General features: G+C 35.6%; 2 protein-coding genes across 5 annotated transcripts; one reads left to right on the top strand and one right to left on the bottom strand.

Annotated features, from left to right (window-relative positions):
* Nucleotides 1–511: 511 nt before the first annotated feature.
* LOC120330756 (phenylalanine-4-hydroxylase-like) lies at nucleotides 512–10,026 on the bottom strand. 4 transcript variants are annotated; one of them, XM_039397663.2, is made up of 14 exons: nucleotides 9,879–10,026; nucleotides 8,058–8,165; nucleotides 7,440–7,623; nucleotides 6,658–6,714; nucleotides 6,342–6,362; nucleotides 5,330–5,418; nucleotides 5,079–5,146; nucleotides 4,353–4,403; nucleotides 3,948–4,093; nucleotides 3,393–3,528; nucleotides 2,986–3,112; nucleotides 2,650–2,805; nucleotides 2,087–2,276; nucleotides 512–1,386 (listed from the first exon to the last, which is right to left on the bottom strand). In XM_039397663.2, exons 1-14 carry the CDS (start codon nucleotides 9,897–9,899, stop codon nucleotides 1,340–1,342), a joined length of 1,401 nt encoding a protein of 466 aa, XP_039253597.1. In that variant the 5' UTR covers nucleotides 9,900–10,026; the 3' UTR covers nucleotides 512–1,339. The 4 variants fall into 4 exon arrangements, with proteins under 4 accessions (XP_039253597.1, XP_039253598.1, XP_039253599.1 ...); XM_039397664.2 differs by lacking the exon at nucleotides 6,342–6,362; XM_039397665.2 differs by lacking the exon at nucleotides 6,658–6,714.
* A 6,131-nt stretch (nucleotides 10,027–16,157) lies between these two features.
* LOC120332013 (protein FAM200C-like) lies at nucleotides 16,158–16,967 on the top strand. Its single transcript, XM_039399216.2, has one exon. It carries the CDS (start codon nucleotides 16,158–16,160, stop codon nucleotides 16,965–16,967), a length of 810 nt encoding a protein of 269 aa, XP_039255150.2.

The following is a 16,967-nucleotide window of genomic DNA, read 5'->3' as shown; positions in this document are numbered from 1 at the left end:
TTGTTTATGTGGCTCGCAAGGAGAACAATTGTACCACTGCACGTCATTAAACTTTTTTGTGAAAATTATATTTTGGAAATATTGAGTACCGGTATATTTTAAATTGTTTCCATAAAATTGAAACTGGTAATGCAGAATATGCATTCGTTTTTTTCAGATTTTGGATGCTTAAAGCGACAAATTTTCAGATGAAAGTATTTTAAATTATTCTTATTCCTAAAATCAGGAATTCAGCATATAAATTATAACCAGTTTCGAATATTCGATTTGTTTTAGGCACCCATGAGTAAAATGCTTATTTTTTATTCTCATTTTTGCATATTTTGTATTAGGCTAGGGCTCTGTTTGAAAGATACGATTTATCTGTGGTTAGTTTTATAAAGAGAATAGGGTTAGTTCAAGAAAATTTGTAGTTGTAGGCTGCAGTATCTGAAGGGGACTGAGGAATCTATTACGGTAGGTATTTCCGCCATATTATCAAATCTGGTATTTTTCACAGAAATATAGAATGCAGAATTTTCGTTGTTTATTTACTTAGTAAAATATAGAATTGCACACTATACATCACCATACCATTGCCAAAACAGATGCATATGAAAAAAGAAAAAACAATCTGCCAGGTAAATTAATGTCAAATATTGACCAGCCATGTCTATGATAATCATTGGGTCGTGGAATGCCCTCAACTTGCGAAACACAACATTTCACCTGCTACTTTATCAGTGCGTTACTTTATTGCATAAAATTAAATTCAACAAAAAACTTTTGAGGGAATGCTAAAACTGCCGTAACTCATTACCAAGTTTTGCGTCGGTTAATACGCTCGCTACCGCACGTTGGCGCTGTTTGATTCATGAACCATTCAAAAATCGAATATTGAAATTATTATTTAATACTACATATCGAATGAAAGATGTATATATATCAAGAGCCTCTCTTATTACAAAAATCCTTGAAATTGCACTGAAAAACTAATTCCTTGAAGTAGTTATTAAAAAAAAAGGAAAGCATTCGAAAAAAATATCTTTCACTATGACAGATAATGAATTTAATATGTACAATCAAACAATAGGCTTACATTTCAGTTAATTACACGAAAATAATTACAAAAGCATAAGATCATTTTCATGGAGATGAATTTTTAAACCCAATTCTAGGTGTGAAAGTGACGATAATTTCTAGTAAACGGCACCTTTATGTGGGATAAATATCGGAGCTGTTAAGATAAACTTGACAACCCACCAGTTTTCGAATAATTGAGCAAAACAATCTGTACAGAAATAATTTTCACAAGTGAAGGGGTAAATAAGAAAAGCAGTCATGTTTTATAATACACTCTTCACGTGCACACGAGGTTAACGGCATCTCGGAGTATCATGAAGTCATCTGCAATAAATAGAGATATTAATTTAAATATCATCAACAACTGATGAAACAAATATTCCTTGAAAAGTCTTTCATATAATTCTATATTCGTTGTTTGTAAGTCACATGCTGTAAATAGCACTTAACTATAAAAATAAGTTCAACAGTTCGCAACCCTCATAAGTCACAGAGTGTGCAAAAGTGCATATCGGTAAACATCGCACGCTTCAAACGTGGTCACTATATATAAATTCGTGCCTAACAAATCGTTGGATATAAGACGCGGAATAGGATCGCAAAGGAAGAGTCTTTATTTCACATATAATTCTATATTCGCTGTTTGTAAGTTACTTGCAGTAAATACCACTTTCCTATAAGAAGTACGATCATGTGTTTTCAGTTCGCGACCCCCGCTGTGTATGCAAAAGAGGTTTCAATTTTGCTCACTATAGAGAAATTCGCACCGAATAACCGGTATTGAATCCCAAATGAGCCATGGTACATAGTACTGTATATGGAATACAAATGCTCAGGGAAATGATAATTCTGCAAATGAATAATTCTCAGGCATCATGTAACTGAAATTTTTAGGATATTTTGCAAATGGATCTGGATGTACGTAACGCTAGTTTTTGTTCATTTTCTTCTACTTTATTCTCAATTAGATGTGAGCAATAGATCAGCCACGAATGACAGGGGCAATAAATCTATGAATAATTACCTTGAAGTTTTGATGCCAAGTTGAGCAGTTTATCTTTGTTATCGAGGACTTCGACCTGTTGTGTGTAGGGATCGTATCGAACTACGAACGGACGGGGAATTTTTTCACAAAACTTCTGCAGTCGAACTTTTGCGTCGTCAAAACTCTCGGCAACAAAATACACCGGCTGGTATTCGGTAATAGGGTACGGCTAAAATGAAAAATATATGATTTTAAAATGCACGTTAACTTTTTGGAATATTTTTTTATTATTTTTTCCGTGTTATAGCTGTCCTAAACTGCGATTGCACACATAACTTTTATTTTCATATGTATCTCTTTTTATGTCGAAAATTTGTTAAAACTACTAAAATTAGTTTTATTTTAAATTTTTACTTGGACCACAAAACGAAATAATTCTAAACATTGTAAATTGTAATTCAAACATTAGAACACGCGAGAGAATCGAATAGGCATAATTGTATATTCTGTATTCATTTTTAAATTAAATTTGATTTTCCCCGACATATATGAAAATTGGTATAAGCACATATAGTGTGGATTATTATAGTTAGAGAAACTACCTGCACTCCTGTTTTCTCCGGAATAAATTCTCTGATCTCCGGTTTGTCCGAAAGGCAATATTGAAGCTCACCAAATGACGACAGCAAGCCTGCGCCATATGCTTTAAGTTCTCCATGCTGACGACATATTCCAAATTCAACCGTAAACCAGTAGCACTGTTAGAAAAAACGCATTTTTACAATAAGTAAAAATATTTGAAAAATCTGTCCAAGCGACTTGTCAAGGAAAATAATATAAAGCAGATAATATAAGTTAGAAATTGTAATGTCCTGGAACGCAGTCGCTGTTTTATGAGCAATTGATATGAATGTATGTTCGGAAAATCTTTTTATTACCGTCGCCAATTTTTCGATCCAATCATCTGGTGCACCAAGTGAAGCAAGTCCGATTTCTTGAGAGAACTGAGCAAACGATGGATCAGCAAGGAGAGGAACGTGTCCGATTAGTTCATGACAAATATCCCTAAATAAAAAGACATGAGGTTATATATACATGAGCATTCGAGTAAATTGTGGCACGATTGTTTTTTTTTGTAGGTCCTAGCTTTGAGTTTAGGGAGATTTTGTTTCAGACGAGAAAATGTAACAAACGACTTCAATTCAAACATTAGAAATGAAATGCAATGATATTTGGCTTCAATGACATGGGGCACATTTCAATAATAACAATTAACTAAAATATACTGATCATTTGTAGGACATCGAAAGCATATAAGTTTTATTTTGAGAAAATGGCGACTTACGGCTCAGGGGTGTAGAGTGGCTTCGAGTAATGCCTTATGTATTGCGTCGAGTGAAATACACGGAATGCCAATCCCGCCAAAAAGTCACGTGACGAAAGAAGTCCAGCGACGGGACGTAATCGAAAGCCGGTGCATTCTAAAAATAAATTAGAAATATGTATTTGACCTGTATCAAGGGATGTATACAGAAATTTGCATACCAGAATTGTTCTTCGGATAGTGCACATGTTCTATATATAGGGGGATCTGGATTTTTGTGTCAAGTTATGTTCTGCTGTGCAACCAAAAGCAAAGGGTTTCTTCAAGTAATTCGTTTCTATTTGAGTTTGTTTTGCTATTGATTTTGAGTTTCTGCTCAATCGGGGGGCGTCTTAAAAAAACTTGCATGGTATAAAGTAAAAATCAGAAATTTTGATACCAATCTAAAATATTTAATCTGCTTTATTAGTACGATAATTCACATTATCTCTTTTGAGTTGCTGGCTACTGCCTAGACTCTTGCAAAAATACCAAAAGTGGAATATTTATTAAGTATGATTATTATCATTGACGAACTTTGTAGAAATCGTGAGATGTCCTCAAGCTGTGGAATGCTGTCGACTCCATATCCACATTGTTCTTGTAAGATCGGGAAAATTCGGTTGAACTCTTGACATGCATGCGTTGGGTATAGTTCCGTTAGCTGCTTGAAGATAGTCGACCTGAGGGCAAAAAGGAATATCAGCATATGTGCTATAGCTGCTTTTGTTAGACAATTCTACGTGCAAGATATTTCGGTTTTAAAAGAAAATAGAAAATAATAGTAAAATTTAGAGGTTGCACAAATGCCAGATTACTTGCACATAGCAAATGACATGCGGGAGTCGTGTTCCCCTTACTGAACTCTGAAACAATTGAGATTTTGCAATTTTAACTTTCGCAAGCATAAGTCATCGTTCAACGCCACACTCAAACACTCACCAGGTGTCGATTTCGTGTTGAGTATATTCAACTCTTGGTATTTCTTGACCGCTGTAAAAAGAAATGTGAATTATCAAAAAAAATCGTATTTTGTCATTATTTAGCATAAAATTTTGGTAAAAAAAAATAAAATGATTTGAATATCGCCATTATTGAAGATTTATAAAATAATTTAACTTTAGCATTTGATGTTTAAGATGTTGTAGGGCCCATGCTGCGCCCAGACTGTAACACGCAATAGTTAACTTAGTACCCGTTTATACTCTCCCATGCAATAAGAAACAGGTAAAAGCATAACTCGTGGTTCTTTTATCACAGAGTATCAGAAAAAATGGTGGAACAGAACTTTCAGTAACGCCCTACCCAGATCCCTATTATGTACCGCTGAATTAAGCGTAACAAGATAGCGGACACCAGAAAGTAGTATGTGTACCAGGTTAGAGTTAGGTCATAATTTTAGGTAAAAATACTACGGGATTAACTTGACTAGTCCCCGAACTCGTAATAAAACTAGAATAAGGGAAATTGAAATCAAATTATGGCCCAGCCAGGTACATACTACGTCACGGTGTCCGCCATCTTGATACGCATACTTCAGGAGCACCCCTTATTGAGTTATTATGTCAAATAGACACATATTTATAAAGCATACAGAAGATATGGGAAAGTTTAACCAATCTAAAGTTTGGGAATAGTATGTAGTGGTGGAAGTGTATGATCACTTACTGCTTGTAATTGAAGGCAATGTCAGCAAATTCTTTCCTTCGTGCTCTGTAGACGGCGTCCGTGAAACCCTGTGTGGAACGGAGAAATTCGAGTTAAACAAAGCAGTTGTACTCTTAACTTCACTCGCAGTTGTTGCGTTTTTCATAACTTCTCAGGCTGGCATTAGGAAACTGTTCCGCCGGTAAATTTCTCGTTTTGTCGTTCAGTAAAACATCGGCAATTGCTCGATATTATTTTCTAATTATACTCACAGGATGATCCGAGTCCAATTCTGATCCATAGCTCAAAATCTGATTTGCAAATTGGTCAAGATCTTTGATAGTGCGTGGAAACCATGGAGCTAAAAATAATCAACTATTAGAAAGTGGCAAAGCATTTTTGAAATCAAAATTACATTTAGAGGTATTTTATTTAGTTACCGTTTTTGCGTTTGCAGTGCAGATTGTATTTATTTTAGAATATAATAGTTATTAGCCCTGGCGTCCCACGTGGTTACTCGCATCATCTGTTTTGAGCTATTGCTCATTTATGCAAACAATTTGAATTTATTTTCGGAAGATAAATAACGATAAACTCAACAAAACCTCTTTGTATTTATTTTTCAGATAGGTATTTGCATAAGCGTTTGAACGCAATTGAATTTGTTTCGGAAAACTGATTCTGGGTTATGTTCTACTAATTTTCAGTAAGCCACAGGATTGTCAAATCCTAACAAATAACTGAACTGAATGTACTAATATTATGTTATACGAGCATCACCGAAAGTGACATGCATAAGTAACGATACATGACTGAAAACAGATATTAAAAATAACCATAAATAAAACAGAAAAAGAAACCTAATCGTTAGGGTACCAACTTATTGCAGATACTTATTTACTGAAAATTCAGTCGCGCTCAATTCCCCCTCAAAGGTTGGTATGTAGGCCTGGCTAGGATTACAAATATATGAACGTGTGAACAGGTCAGTTTCTGGTGTTTTGTAAAAGTAATGTTACATGCACTGAATTTGAGATCATTTATCACAAATATTGATATCATTTTTTTCATAGGAATATCATGTACATAGAATTATTAATCATAAAATAATGTGATTTTGATGATCAATCGTATTGGGTTGGCCAAATGAACTTGGCAACGAGCTGTCATTTACTCATTCGAGTCTTGAAATTTAGACATGTTCGATTCCGATGTGGAAAAACTTAAAAAATTTTACATGCAAATTAGCCTTTAGTTGGTTATTCAATTTTAAAGATAATTTACCATCAAACTTTTTTTCTGAAACTGAATGTTTAAAAATGTAATTAATATTTACAATGGGAAAATAGGGTATACTATCAAGTTTCTCAAGATTGTGTCAAATATTGGGCTATTTACTATCTAATAGGACTTCCAATCTCACTGCCCAAGTAAAGATAAGAAACATTTTTGCAACTTTATAAAATAAAATTGGCAGTATGAAAAGAATATTTGAAGAACACCGAGTGAGTTAATAATGCGAAACGAGCAAGATCTTATGTTTAAGCTATGGCGGGAATGATCGCCACCAAAATGAGAATTGAATTGTCATGCATTTTACCGCTAAAAACTTCCTTTTTTGAGTTTTCTGCAGCAACGAATTTGGAATTGCCCGTACCTTGGAAAATATATTCATATTTGAAAAAATATCCATGAATACCAAAAATAGCCATTACCGGTAGGTAATTTCTAATTTATGAGCTAAAAGTATTTGTTTCATAATTCGCGCTGGTATGCACTGGCTTTCCCCATATTTTTGAATGATGTGCGATGACTTATGGGCAACCCGTATCTGAATAGTTTTCTATTCTAAATTTTCGGAACAGTTCATGTAAATATCCAAATTATCTTATTCTGTACTAATTGGCGAAATCATTCTAATTGAAAATTTCTTGAGATTTGGTCACATTTTGTTCATGACATTGCAAATACCACTAAATTTGCCCCGATTTTCAACCTGTCAACGTACATGCATGGAGCAAAAGTGATAATTTTAATTTTGCTTAGCAGAGAAAAAGAACCCAATTTGTTACGAAGTGTTATGTCTTTCATTGCATAGACATTTTCAGACAGAAGTGTTATTATATTACGAAATTGTTACCTTTGCCACGCGTTGTTCAACACATACTGGAATTATAGCAACTCATGTTTCCACTTATGTCACACTTATCTCGATTTGTTGATTTTTGGTGCATTTATTATGAAAACGCGCAACTTATGCCCACCTGCGCTCCACCGCACATCGAATTTAATTACCCGTAATGCATTGTTGTATTTACCACCGTCGCCAGTCTGACGTTAAAAATATTTATACACGCAGAATATCACTAATATTTAACTTACTTGCGTCTTTTACTTTTTTATCGCGTGATAACTGTAGAACGTTAGCGTTCATGCCCTCTTTCAACATCGTTGCGACATCAGTCACGTGACCATTTGTGTTTTGACATGTCACGAAGAACTCGTACTTATGTTTATTGTTATGCGATGGACGGGATTCGATATGCGTCAGATTGACCCCTTTGCTCTGTGAAAATAAACAATAGGTTTAATATATATTCTTAGCTGTGCTCAAATATATGAACACGAAGCCCAGAACGCCTTGGTACAGTACGCGGGTATATATATGTCAGAGCAGACTACTGGTACCAGTCGTCACGATGTCATTGAACATGGAAGACAGTCGCCACGATGCCATAGAAGCGTGTTCCCATAATTAAATTTGAACAGCATTTTAGATGAAATATCATTAAAGCAATAGCCAGCAAAAAATGCAATCTTCAATCACTGAAAATTTCAAGGCAATTGGTTCATTAGTAAATAAGAAAAGCAATTTTTTTCATAATTATAAGAAGAATAAAAATTCTAACAAGAACAACATAATAACAAAACGACCACATGCCAATTTCGTGTCCAATAATCGCATATCAATATTTAGCCACTTAAAAAACAATAAATTACCTCGAATATCTTCAATGCTCTGGCTAAAGCACCGACTTCCTCGTCAACTGAAAATATAAGATCCGTCAGTCCTGACGTATCTTGAAGATCTTCTCTGTAAGCAGTTTTCTGAAATGAAAAGTTATTGTCAATGATATTTTTGAAGGTAATATGATCCAACGAAAAACAATATTTTAATGTTTTTTAACAGTAGCAAATAGCCCCAATGAGTAAACAGGGTAAGAGTGACTAGAGTCATGATCGAACCCAGTATTACCGACAAAGCTTGTATAAATCATGCTACGTTTGGTCGTGTGCCGCCCTTTCATGTCGACCTTTTCACTCGAGGGTGTGATAATTTAGATGTTTACCATTCGCCATCGGAAAAGGTTCGGTCCGAAATCTGCGTTTTCATAACCGCTGTCTAGAGCCTTGTTCAGAGTGAAATGTGAAGCGCCATATACATTCGATATAGTATATGCAAAGGTGACGCCTTCGCGCAACCGCAAAAAAGGTTAAAAGTTGAAATTCATCGTCATTGTCAAACAGAAACTTTAGTAGTATCGTTTACTAATTGTGATTATTTCGAATTAATGTGATGTGGCGAGACAATACAAATAGAGTCGAACATATGACATGCGACTACGTGCCGAATATCACGTATCCGAAAACTGAGTGTTTATTGGTGAGCTCACGTGGGAGGGTCCCTACCCAACCTCGACAATTTTGAAGGCCTTTTTAATTTATTATCACCCAGCCGTGTTTGTGACGTAGCACCACTTACATCGCGTGACAGTGGGTGAATAAAATTTCTTTATCAACAAACTATTCAATTTGTTTATAAAATGCTTGTTTTTGTCTTCAACGCCTCCCACGAAACTCGGCACTGTTAACTTGTACCTTGTCGTTTCCTGCTCATGTGCATAATATTTTTGCTTATTGGTCATGTGTATAATAAGTATAATAATAAGTGCATCCAATTATCTGTCTTGTGGTTACCAGGATAATGTTAAAACATGGAGTATATGGATTATAGTAATGTCGTATATACAGGTTGTGAGTCATCTTTATACAATTGTTATGAGTCAATATATGAAATATCAAGCCCTGGTTAAACCATTACAAATGAATGAATAAATTCATTAATCATCAAATCACAGCAATTTTCACACCTTTTTTTAATCATTGATAAACCTTTGTTAACGCACAATAGGACATAGCTGACCATTTGAAGTTTTGAACATAGGTGGCGACGAGCTTTCATTCGACCTGCATGATAAACCATGTCGCTTTTAACATAACTGCGTACTGCTTATCAATTTGAAATCAATCGAGATATGACACCTAAGTAATTTATACTGATTAGTGGGGGCATGCTACATTTGAAGTCAGTTTATAAGATCGTGAATTCATTCGTGTATTGATTTGCGCTCCTAAATCTATGATGCAAAATCAACAATAGCGTTTTGTAATTCGCAGGCAAAAAAAAAGGAAATTAAGTGAAACAATAATTGGACTATATATGTAATTCATAAAATGAAAAAGTACATATAAACTAGAATATTTTGAATATATAGATTTTTTATCGTATAAACAAATCGCAAAGGGTTCTTAGCAAACTACACTGAAATTCTCCTTACTCATGGTTGTCTTAACAGCCTCATTAAAAATAAGTGAATCATATACTTTACTGTAGGTGGATGTTCAAAACAAGGCATGGTCATAATAACAACCTGTATTTTACTGTACGACGACTGCATTTGCAGTCTCCAATTGACGGGCTGAAATCATTGAAAAATCGAAAGCTCCGGTGCGTAAATGATTTATAGAAAACGGAATTACCTTTTTGGATTTTCCGTCCATAGTTGATGACCTTTCACCTGACTTAATACTAAGTATTTGTCTATCTAGTATTTTTCTGGAAATAAAAGTACAAGATGTGAGTGATGAATAACTTTTGCGGCATCAATACCTTCTGAAAAACAGCATTGTTTTTTGTTTTTCGAAACTGAGTTTAATTTTACTTGGGAACAAAAACTTGCGAACTCGTAGATTTTTGCTTCTTTATTCACAAAACAATAAAATCAACAACACTCTGAATGTGCATATTTTTATAAATTTAATGGAGAAATAGCACATGGGAAAGCAAATGAGAAAATAAAATTTCAGATAGAAAAAATCCAATCTGATCACTGCGCGTTGTAATTCGCCGTGTAGATATCTAGATTCCACGGATTCCTCCCATTTATAATATTTTATGTAACTTTTTACAGCTATAACCATCTAGCGAACTGACTCAATTTCAAATCACTTGTGTTTTCGCAGTCTTCAACTTAACGTCATTTTGTTATTCCAAAACGTTGGATATAATTAAATATCTCTGCTTCAAATAGTTTATCACGAAACTTTTGTAGTTATTGATAATCATCCCAGTTTAACCGATTACAGATAATTTCTGGTGACCTTGGGCGTTTACAAATAACCTTGAATTCAATTTATACACGATTTTGCTAATATCGTGATTATCCTTGTTTTTATAATTACCTCTCAAGCTCAATAATGACCTCAGATTTTAAACGGTTTCACTCGATGGCATTGCGCGTTGTTGCATCAGCGTAAATTTACTGTTCGGATGAAAAATGTCTCGAGTATGCATGTCAAGTTTTATATTCGTACAATTGAATTTAAAGATGAAAATTTAATTTAAAGGCTATATTCTTTATGTTTGAAACTGGCAGTGGTACACTATCTACGTATATACAGAAACTATAATTCAGCTTCTATCCTAGCCGCGGCATTGGGCATTTAATTAAATTTCAATCTATACATCATCTATGGTGTGAATTAACTAAAAATATATTCTGTTTTTTGGATTTGATCGGCTTTTTTGATGATATAGAATGTATAACGCAAGGTAGACTCACTTTTTTAGTCTCTCTCACTAAACCTTGCCTTTTCCCCCTCGAGTTGGGCCATAAATTAATATATTAGCTTGTTGGAAAGTAGTTTTAGTTCGTAAGTTTGATAGTAGCAGACAGGTTTGATAGAGACTACTTAGATCGATCGTTTGTAGTCACATGATAGCGGACACACCGCCAAAACACCCCCTGTATAATTGAATGTACACTGCATTTCTATATTTTCTATTTCTACGGTTTCTTTCTTCTCCCTGAATTTTATAGTTTTAAACAGTTGAACCTGAATTCTTAGCAGACTATTTTTAAACGTAGTTGCAAGAACTTTTAAAAACAGCACTGACTGTTCATGTCATCGACCTCTTGTCAACTGACTAATGTTGTGATATGGAACCATCTACGTCATATATACGCATTCACACCCGCACACACAATACAGGAAGCGTTTCTTTCTTTTATACACAGGCTGATATTACTTAGTCATACCATTTACGTCGCATTATGAGAGCACAATAATCATAATGACACGCCGTTTGCTATCGACCAATCGGCTGCAAGCTTGAAATAAAAAACAAGAACAGCGTCACTCAGTAAATTTAATTATATTTCAAATGTTATAATCGCCATATCGACAATTTTATTTCATAATCCTATGATCAAGGACAGCATTAAATTTCCGAAGCGAATAACTCACTAGAATAAACTTTGTAATCCCTGCCGCACCCCGCTACGCTAATTCAGTTTTAATGAATAATTATAATATATAGGTTAATACTTACTGTACTTCTAATAGCTACTTATCTAAATGCCAGATCAACGAACTGTAAATTATATTTCGTACTTATCACAGTTTTCGACTTCTGTCTAGATATGTCAGAACCCAGTATGCAAATATTTTGTACTTCTAAAAGCGTGATTGTTGTATAAAAATTATGACTTTTCGAGTATATCTATTTGTACAGAACTTCTAAAAACGGGGCTATTGCTAATTTGGGTTATTGAAAAATATTCTGTATAGGTTTGAACTAATTTTACAGATTTCTGCTGCTGCTTTGAAAAATGTCGAAGCATAACATTTGGATTTTGATAAGCTTACAACCAGAGCGCGATATACCGGTATCTATGTCTATGAGCCATGCATTTTAAAGTTTATTTGTGTGCCTTCGGAACTTTTGTACAAAGCCCCCACCAGAACGAACCCCCTCGCTATCGCTCAAAATAAGTGAATTTGTGATTATCGAGTGAGGGCGAGGGCTATGAAGCAGATTGCGCTGGAAATCCAAATTCTCAAGTCATTCCTACCCCTAACCTTAACTAGATAATTACTTATTTTTTTTATTTTAGAACGTAGCGATGGTGTTTTCTCAAAACTCACATTTTTGCATTAGTGGCGGGGGTTTTGTACAAAAGATCTTGCGTTCTGGTGTTCATAATTCATGCTATAGATGTGTTGATGCGTAGTTTCGTCCACCAAATCCGGAAGGGTGGGTGGGTTACAAAGCCATATCGTTGTGGTATGAAAGCTTTCAAATTCTTCTTGGCCCACAATGCGTCACGTGTTTACACAATCTTCGTCCCTATTTCCGACACTGCAAATAATCACGAGAAATAGCATGGGATAACCCCAACCGAATTAATTATTAGTGGCAGTTGTCTTTTTTACCATTCGGGATAGTCGTTTCCCCCACAAATAACGTATAAAGGGAAGAATTAAAACGTGACTTTTTGAATTTGTTGTGCTTGTTTTGCGGTTCACGTCTCCCGTGAGAGAATGCCCGTTGGTTGACCCGTTGACTTTTGTGACACACAATTTATCTCAAGTCTATTGATCGAGGTCACATTTTTCACATTAAAGTTACATGTATTTTACGTTAATGATGAACCGTGATATCAAATGTTCTCGCAGAGAATACAATAAAGAAGAACAACTTTGATTCCCTGGAAGTATCGAAAGTTTACTTGGTGTTCATTCAAGTCATTCTAATTACATATAGTATAAATTCTTACAAGAGAATGACCGTTTTTTTCCTTGAGCTAAGATTAATTTGTGACGCCATATACGATATCATCTGCGTAATTTAGTAAACACCCGATAATAGCTACTGGTTGCTGATAACAGCTGCGATGCTCTCACACAGTGTATATATATATATATATATTCTTTATTGCGAATCCACGTTTCTGGGTGAAGTTAGGTTTGCTTACGAACATTTATAACCACAGCCTTTTTCCGTGGAGGGAAAATAACATATGATAAATTTTCTTTCTCTCTTTTATGTTCATTTATACCGTATTTATACCATGTATGCGATATCATTACTATTCCCTCACATTTCCACGTTACAAAATTATTTACAGTATATAATATCAATATTATATTCATGAGTTCATGCCTTTATTTGTCCATGTTGGTTAAACTTTAAATATATGGATTTGCGCAAATATAATAATAGCTTGCATGAACTTGATATAAAACATTTCAAGCCATCGAACAATTCTATTATGGATCCTAATTCTAGGAACCTGTACAAATCATAATTTCATTTTCGTTTTGTTCTTAATTGGGGGTCTCCTGATATGCTTGACGCAACAACGAGACGAAACATATAAAATTAAGGTGCTCCTGTAGTATGCGAACCAAGATGGCGGACACCGGAACGTAGTATGTGTACCAGGTTAGGGTTAGGCAATAATATTATTCCACTTTTCCAAATTTTAGTTCTATTACGAGTTCGGGGGCTAGCCAAGTGACACCCGTAGTATTTGTACCTGAAATTATGGCCTAACCCTAACCTGGTACACATACTACGTTCCGGTGTCCGCCATCTTGGTTCGTATACTACAGCGGTACCGAAATTAAAGTGCAAAATACAACGTTCCAGTGCCCCCACACGACAGAATTTACTAACTCTCGTAGTTGCTTTCAGTCGAAACTCGCTTTCATCCCGTTTACTATCTTTAGTAAGCTTTGTCTGATTTTAGGGTCGATATTTTTTTTACAAAAACTGACCTATAAACCGATACATTTGTAGTATGTTGTCCGATCAAAATGGCGAATGTATTGTAATGTATTACCTGAGAGGACTGTCATGATAACAATTTTGTCCAAAGCAGGGTTGTCTAACCTTTATGGCCGAAGGGCCACATGTAGTTTACGAATGTTTGCGCGGGCCAATTGACATGGTTTTCACTACACCGACTACTGGTTAATGAAAAAACAAACAAGACCCTCACACCAAAATTATAAGAACATTGAAAATACGAAGATACAGTAAAGTCAAAAGTTTTTACCACATATAGATATTTCAATGTGAAGTATGGCACTGCTTTTATCCAGCAAGTTTTACAATATTTGGTGCAATGGACGATATAGCAATGCGAAGCGAATTTTTCATATGAATGTCAGAAATTGGTGATCTCACGGGAGATTTGACATGGCTTGCTTGAACTTGCTTATACAAGTAGCCTACGTGCAAATATTGATGTCATGAAAACTGCCTCTCCTAGCCTCACAAAAGGGGGGCAGAAAACAGATTGAAATACATGAAAGGCAATAAAAATAAATTCAAATATATCTCTCCGGCAATAAAGACCGCAAAGAGACTTAAAAAAAGCTTTCCATTGCTGGGTGGTTCTTCTCGCGCGTTTGAACGACGAAGAATAATTTTTATTAGAGGATTCTATAGTAGCTCAGATTTGTGAAAAACATCGGGCTTCTAATAATATCGCGCGGGCCACCCGGAAACCTTCGGCTGGCCACATGGGGTTGGACGACCCCGGTCTAAAATGTTACCGCAGATAATTGTAAGTTGTATGACTTGACGAGCAGAGAAAATTGGTTGACATTGATATGTTGGTATTTGTGGAAAAGTGGCCAACTGGTCGAGCGTTGCTGTCTTTTAGTTTCTCAGGTATTTTCTTGTAGCTTTAATTATAAGTGCGAAAATTACTTTTACCCTTATACCAACATGTTGATCCACGCATACCGGACTATTTAATCAAAAAAGCTGTATACACATGCAAAAGAAAAATTGGCGGAGAAGTAATGAAATATACGTGTTTTTAGCATAGGCTAATAAATGATCATGCTATATATTTTTTGATTTCAAGTAAGGCAGCTTGTATTGCTTGTATTGTGCCAATTTTGATAATTCTGTTCGACCGCATATGGCCAGGTCGTTTTTTTCTTTTTTTCATGGTGCTTTTGGAACCCATATAAAGCCATTTTTCTTATTCCACGTCGCCCACTGGTGGTATGTTGAAAAGCATAGCGACATGCGATTAGTCGACAGGTTTTTTATCGTCTTCGGGTCTGTCATTATACATTATCAGTATTATTTGTCAAAATTTACTATTTTTTGATGCTAAAAACACAAAGTTGAGATAGAGTGGGATAAAAGAAAATCATCTTACATGAACCTATAACATAGTTTCCAAGGTATCGAACAATGTACCGACCTACGTTTCAAACAGACTGTTGTTACTGATATTCTACTTGCATGACGTACACAAAACTTTCAAACGCCCGTACGATGATTTGCGACAAACAAAATAAATTCAGGAATTCGCCAATTATTGGTAATTTTCTTCCCAATATACGACCCTTTGTTTTTGGTTACGTTTCATTTTTTCAGAGCGAATTTAATGAAGCTGCTCAATATGTAGTTTGTATGTACGTCCACTCTCATTCTAGTTTCATTAGGAATATCATCACTCAGAACAGAGTAGACCAGGGGTCGGGAACCTATGGCTCGCGAGCCATATATGGCTCTTTTGGTGACCGCATATGGCTCCCAGTGAAAATCCAATATTCAAAGGTTAATTTTAGTATTGTTACCAGATTTCAGACTATTTTATGGCCAGGTATGGCAGAAAATTCGCCAACGCGCTCAGCGCATGTCTATGTTTTGTGAGAGAATTGACAGACAAGCATTGTGACAAAACAGAGGATTCTGGAACTTTGAGACATCACGAAGTGATAGAATCGCGGAGCAACGAAGCCTTCCGTCCTATTGTACACTCCTCATTTGTAACTTTAATATTGAGACTGGATTAGCAAAACTAATTTTTAAAGCACTACAGATATGGCCAACAGAAAGAAAGATGATGAGTATCGGGTTTTCAGATTGAATGGACAGAGAAATTTGCCTTTGTGGAGAGAAAAGATCATTTAGTTTGTCTAATATGCAATGCTCAAATCGCGTCGATGAAACGGTCGAATGTAAAGAGACATTTTCACACATCCTTCGCATCTAAATATCCAGAGGGAGACATCAGGAAGAGGGCATGCTTAGAACTACTATGCCAAGTGAAAGCGAGTCAGCAGCAACTTCGAGCATGGTCTCAGAAAGGTAACTGTAATTCGGCTAGCTTTGCTGCCTCTTTAGCAATAGTGAAGAACGGAAAGCCGTTTACAGATGGCGAGTATGCCAAAATATTCATGCTTGATGTGGCCAATGAACTTTTTGAGGACTTGTCAAATAAAGATACAATAATAAAAAGAATTAAAGACGTGCCTCTGTCAGCACGTACTGTTCACGATCGCGCTATCATGATGGCAAATGAAGGGGAGGAAATACAATTAAAGGATATAAATACAGCGGAATTATTTTCTCTTGCTTTTGATGAGTCTACGGACGTAAGCCATTTATCACAGTTCAGTGTAATTGCAAGGTATGTTGTGGGTGACACACTGCGTGAAGAAAGTCGTGCTGTTTTGCCACTGAAAGGAACAACACGAGGAGAAGATTTATTTCGGTCTTTCATGGAGTTCGCAACGGAAAAAAAGCTGCCGATTGATAATCTTGTTTCAGTGTGCACTGACGGAGCACCTTGTATGATGGAGAAAAACAAAGGGTTTGTAGCGCTTCTTCGTAAATATGAAAAAACACCCATCCCAAGTTTCCACTGCATTCTACATCAGGAAGCGCTTTGTGCTCAATTGTGTGGCAAGCAGTTTAGCGACGTAATGGATGTGGTCACTTCGGTGGTAATTTTATTGTTGCCCGAGCTTTAA

This window comes from Styela clava, chromosome 6 (genome assembly GCF_964204865.1).
Source record: "Styela clava chromosome 6, kaStyClav1.hap1.2, whole genome shotgun sequence".
Classification (NCBI taxonomy): Eukaryota; Metazoa; Chordata; class Ascidiacea; order Stolidobranchia; family Styelidae; genus Styela; species Styela clava.
Note: the sequence above shows the minus strand (reverse complement) of the source record. Positions and strands in the feature narration are given on the sequence as shown.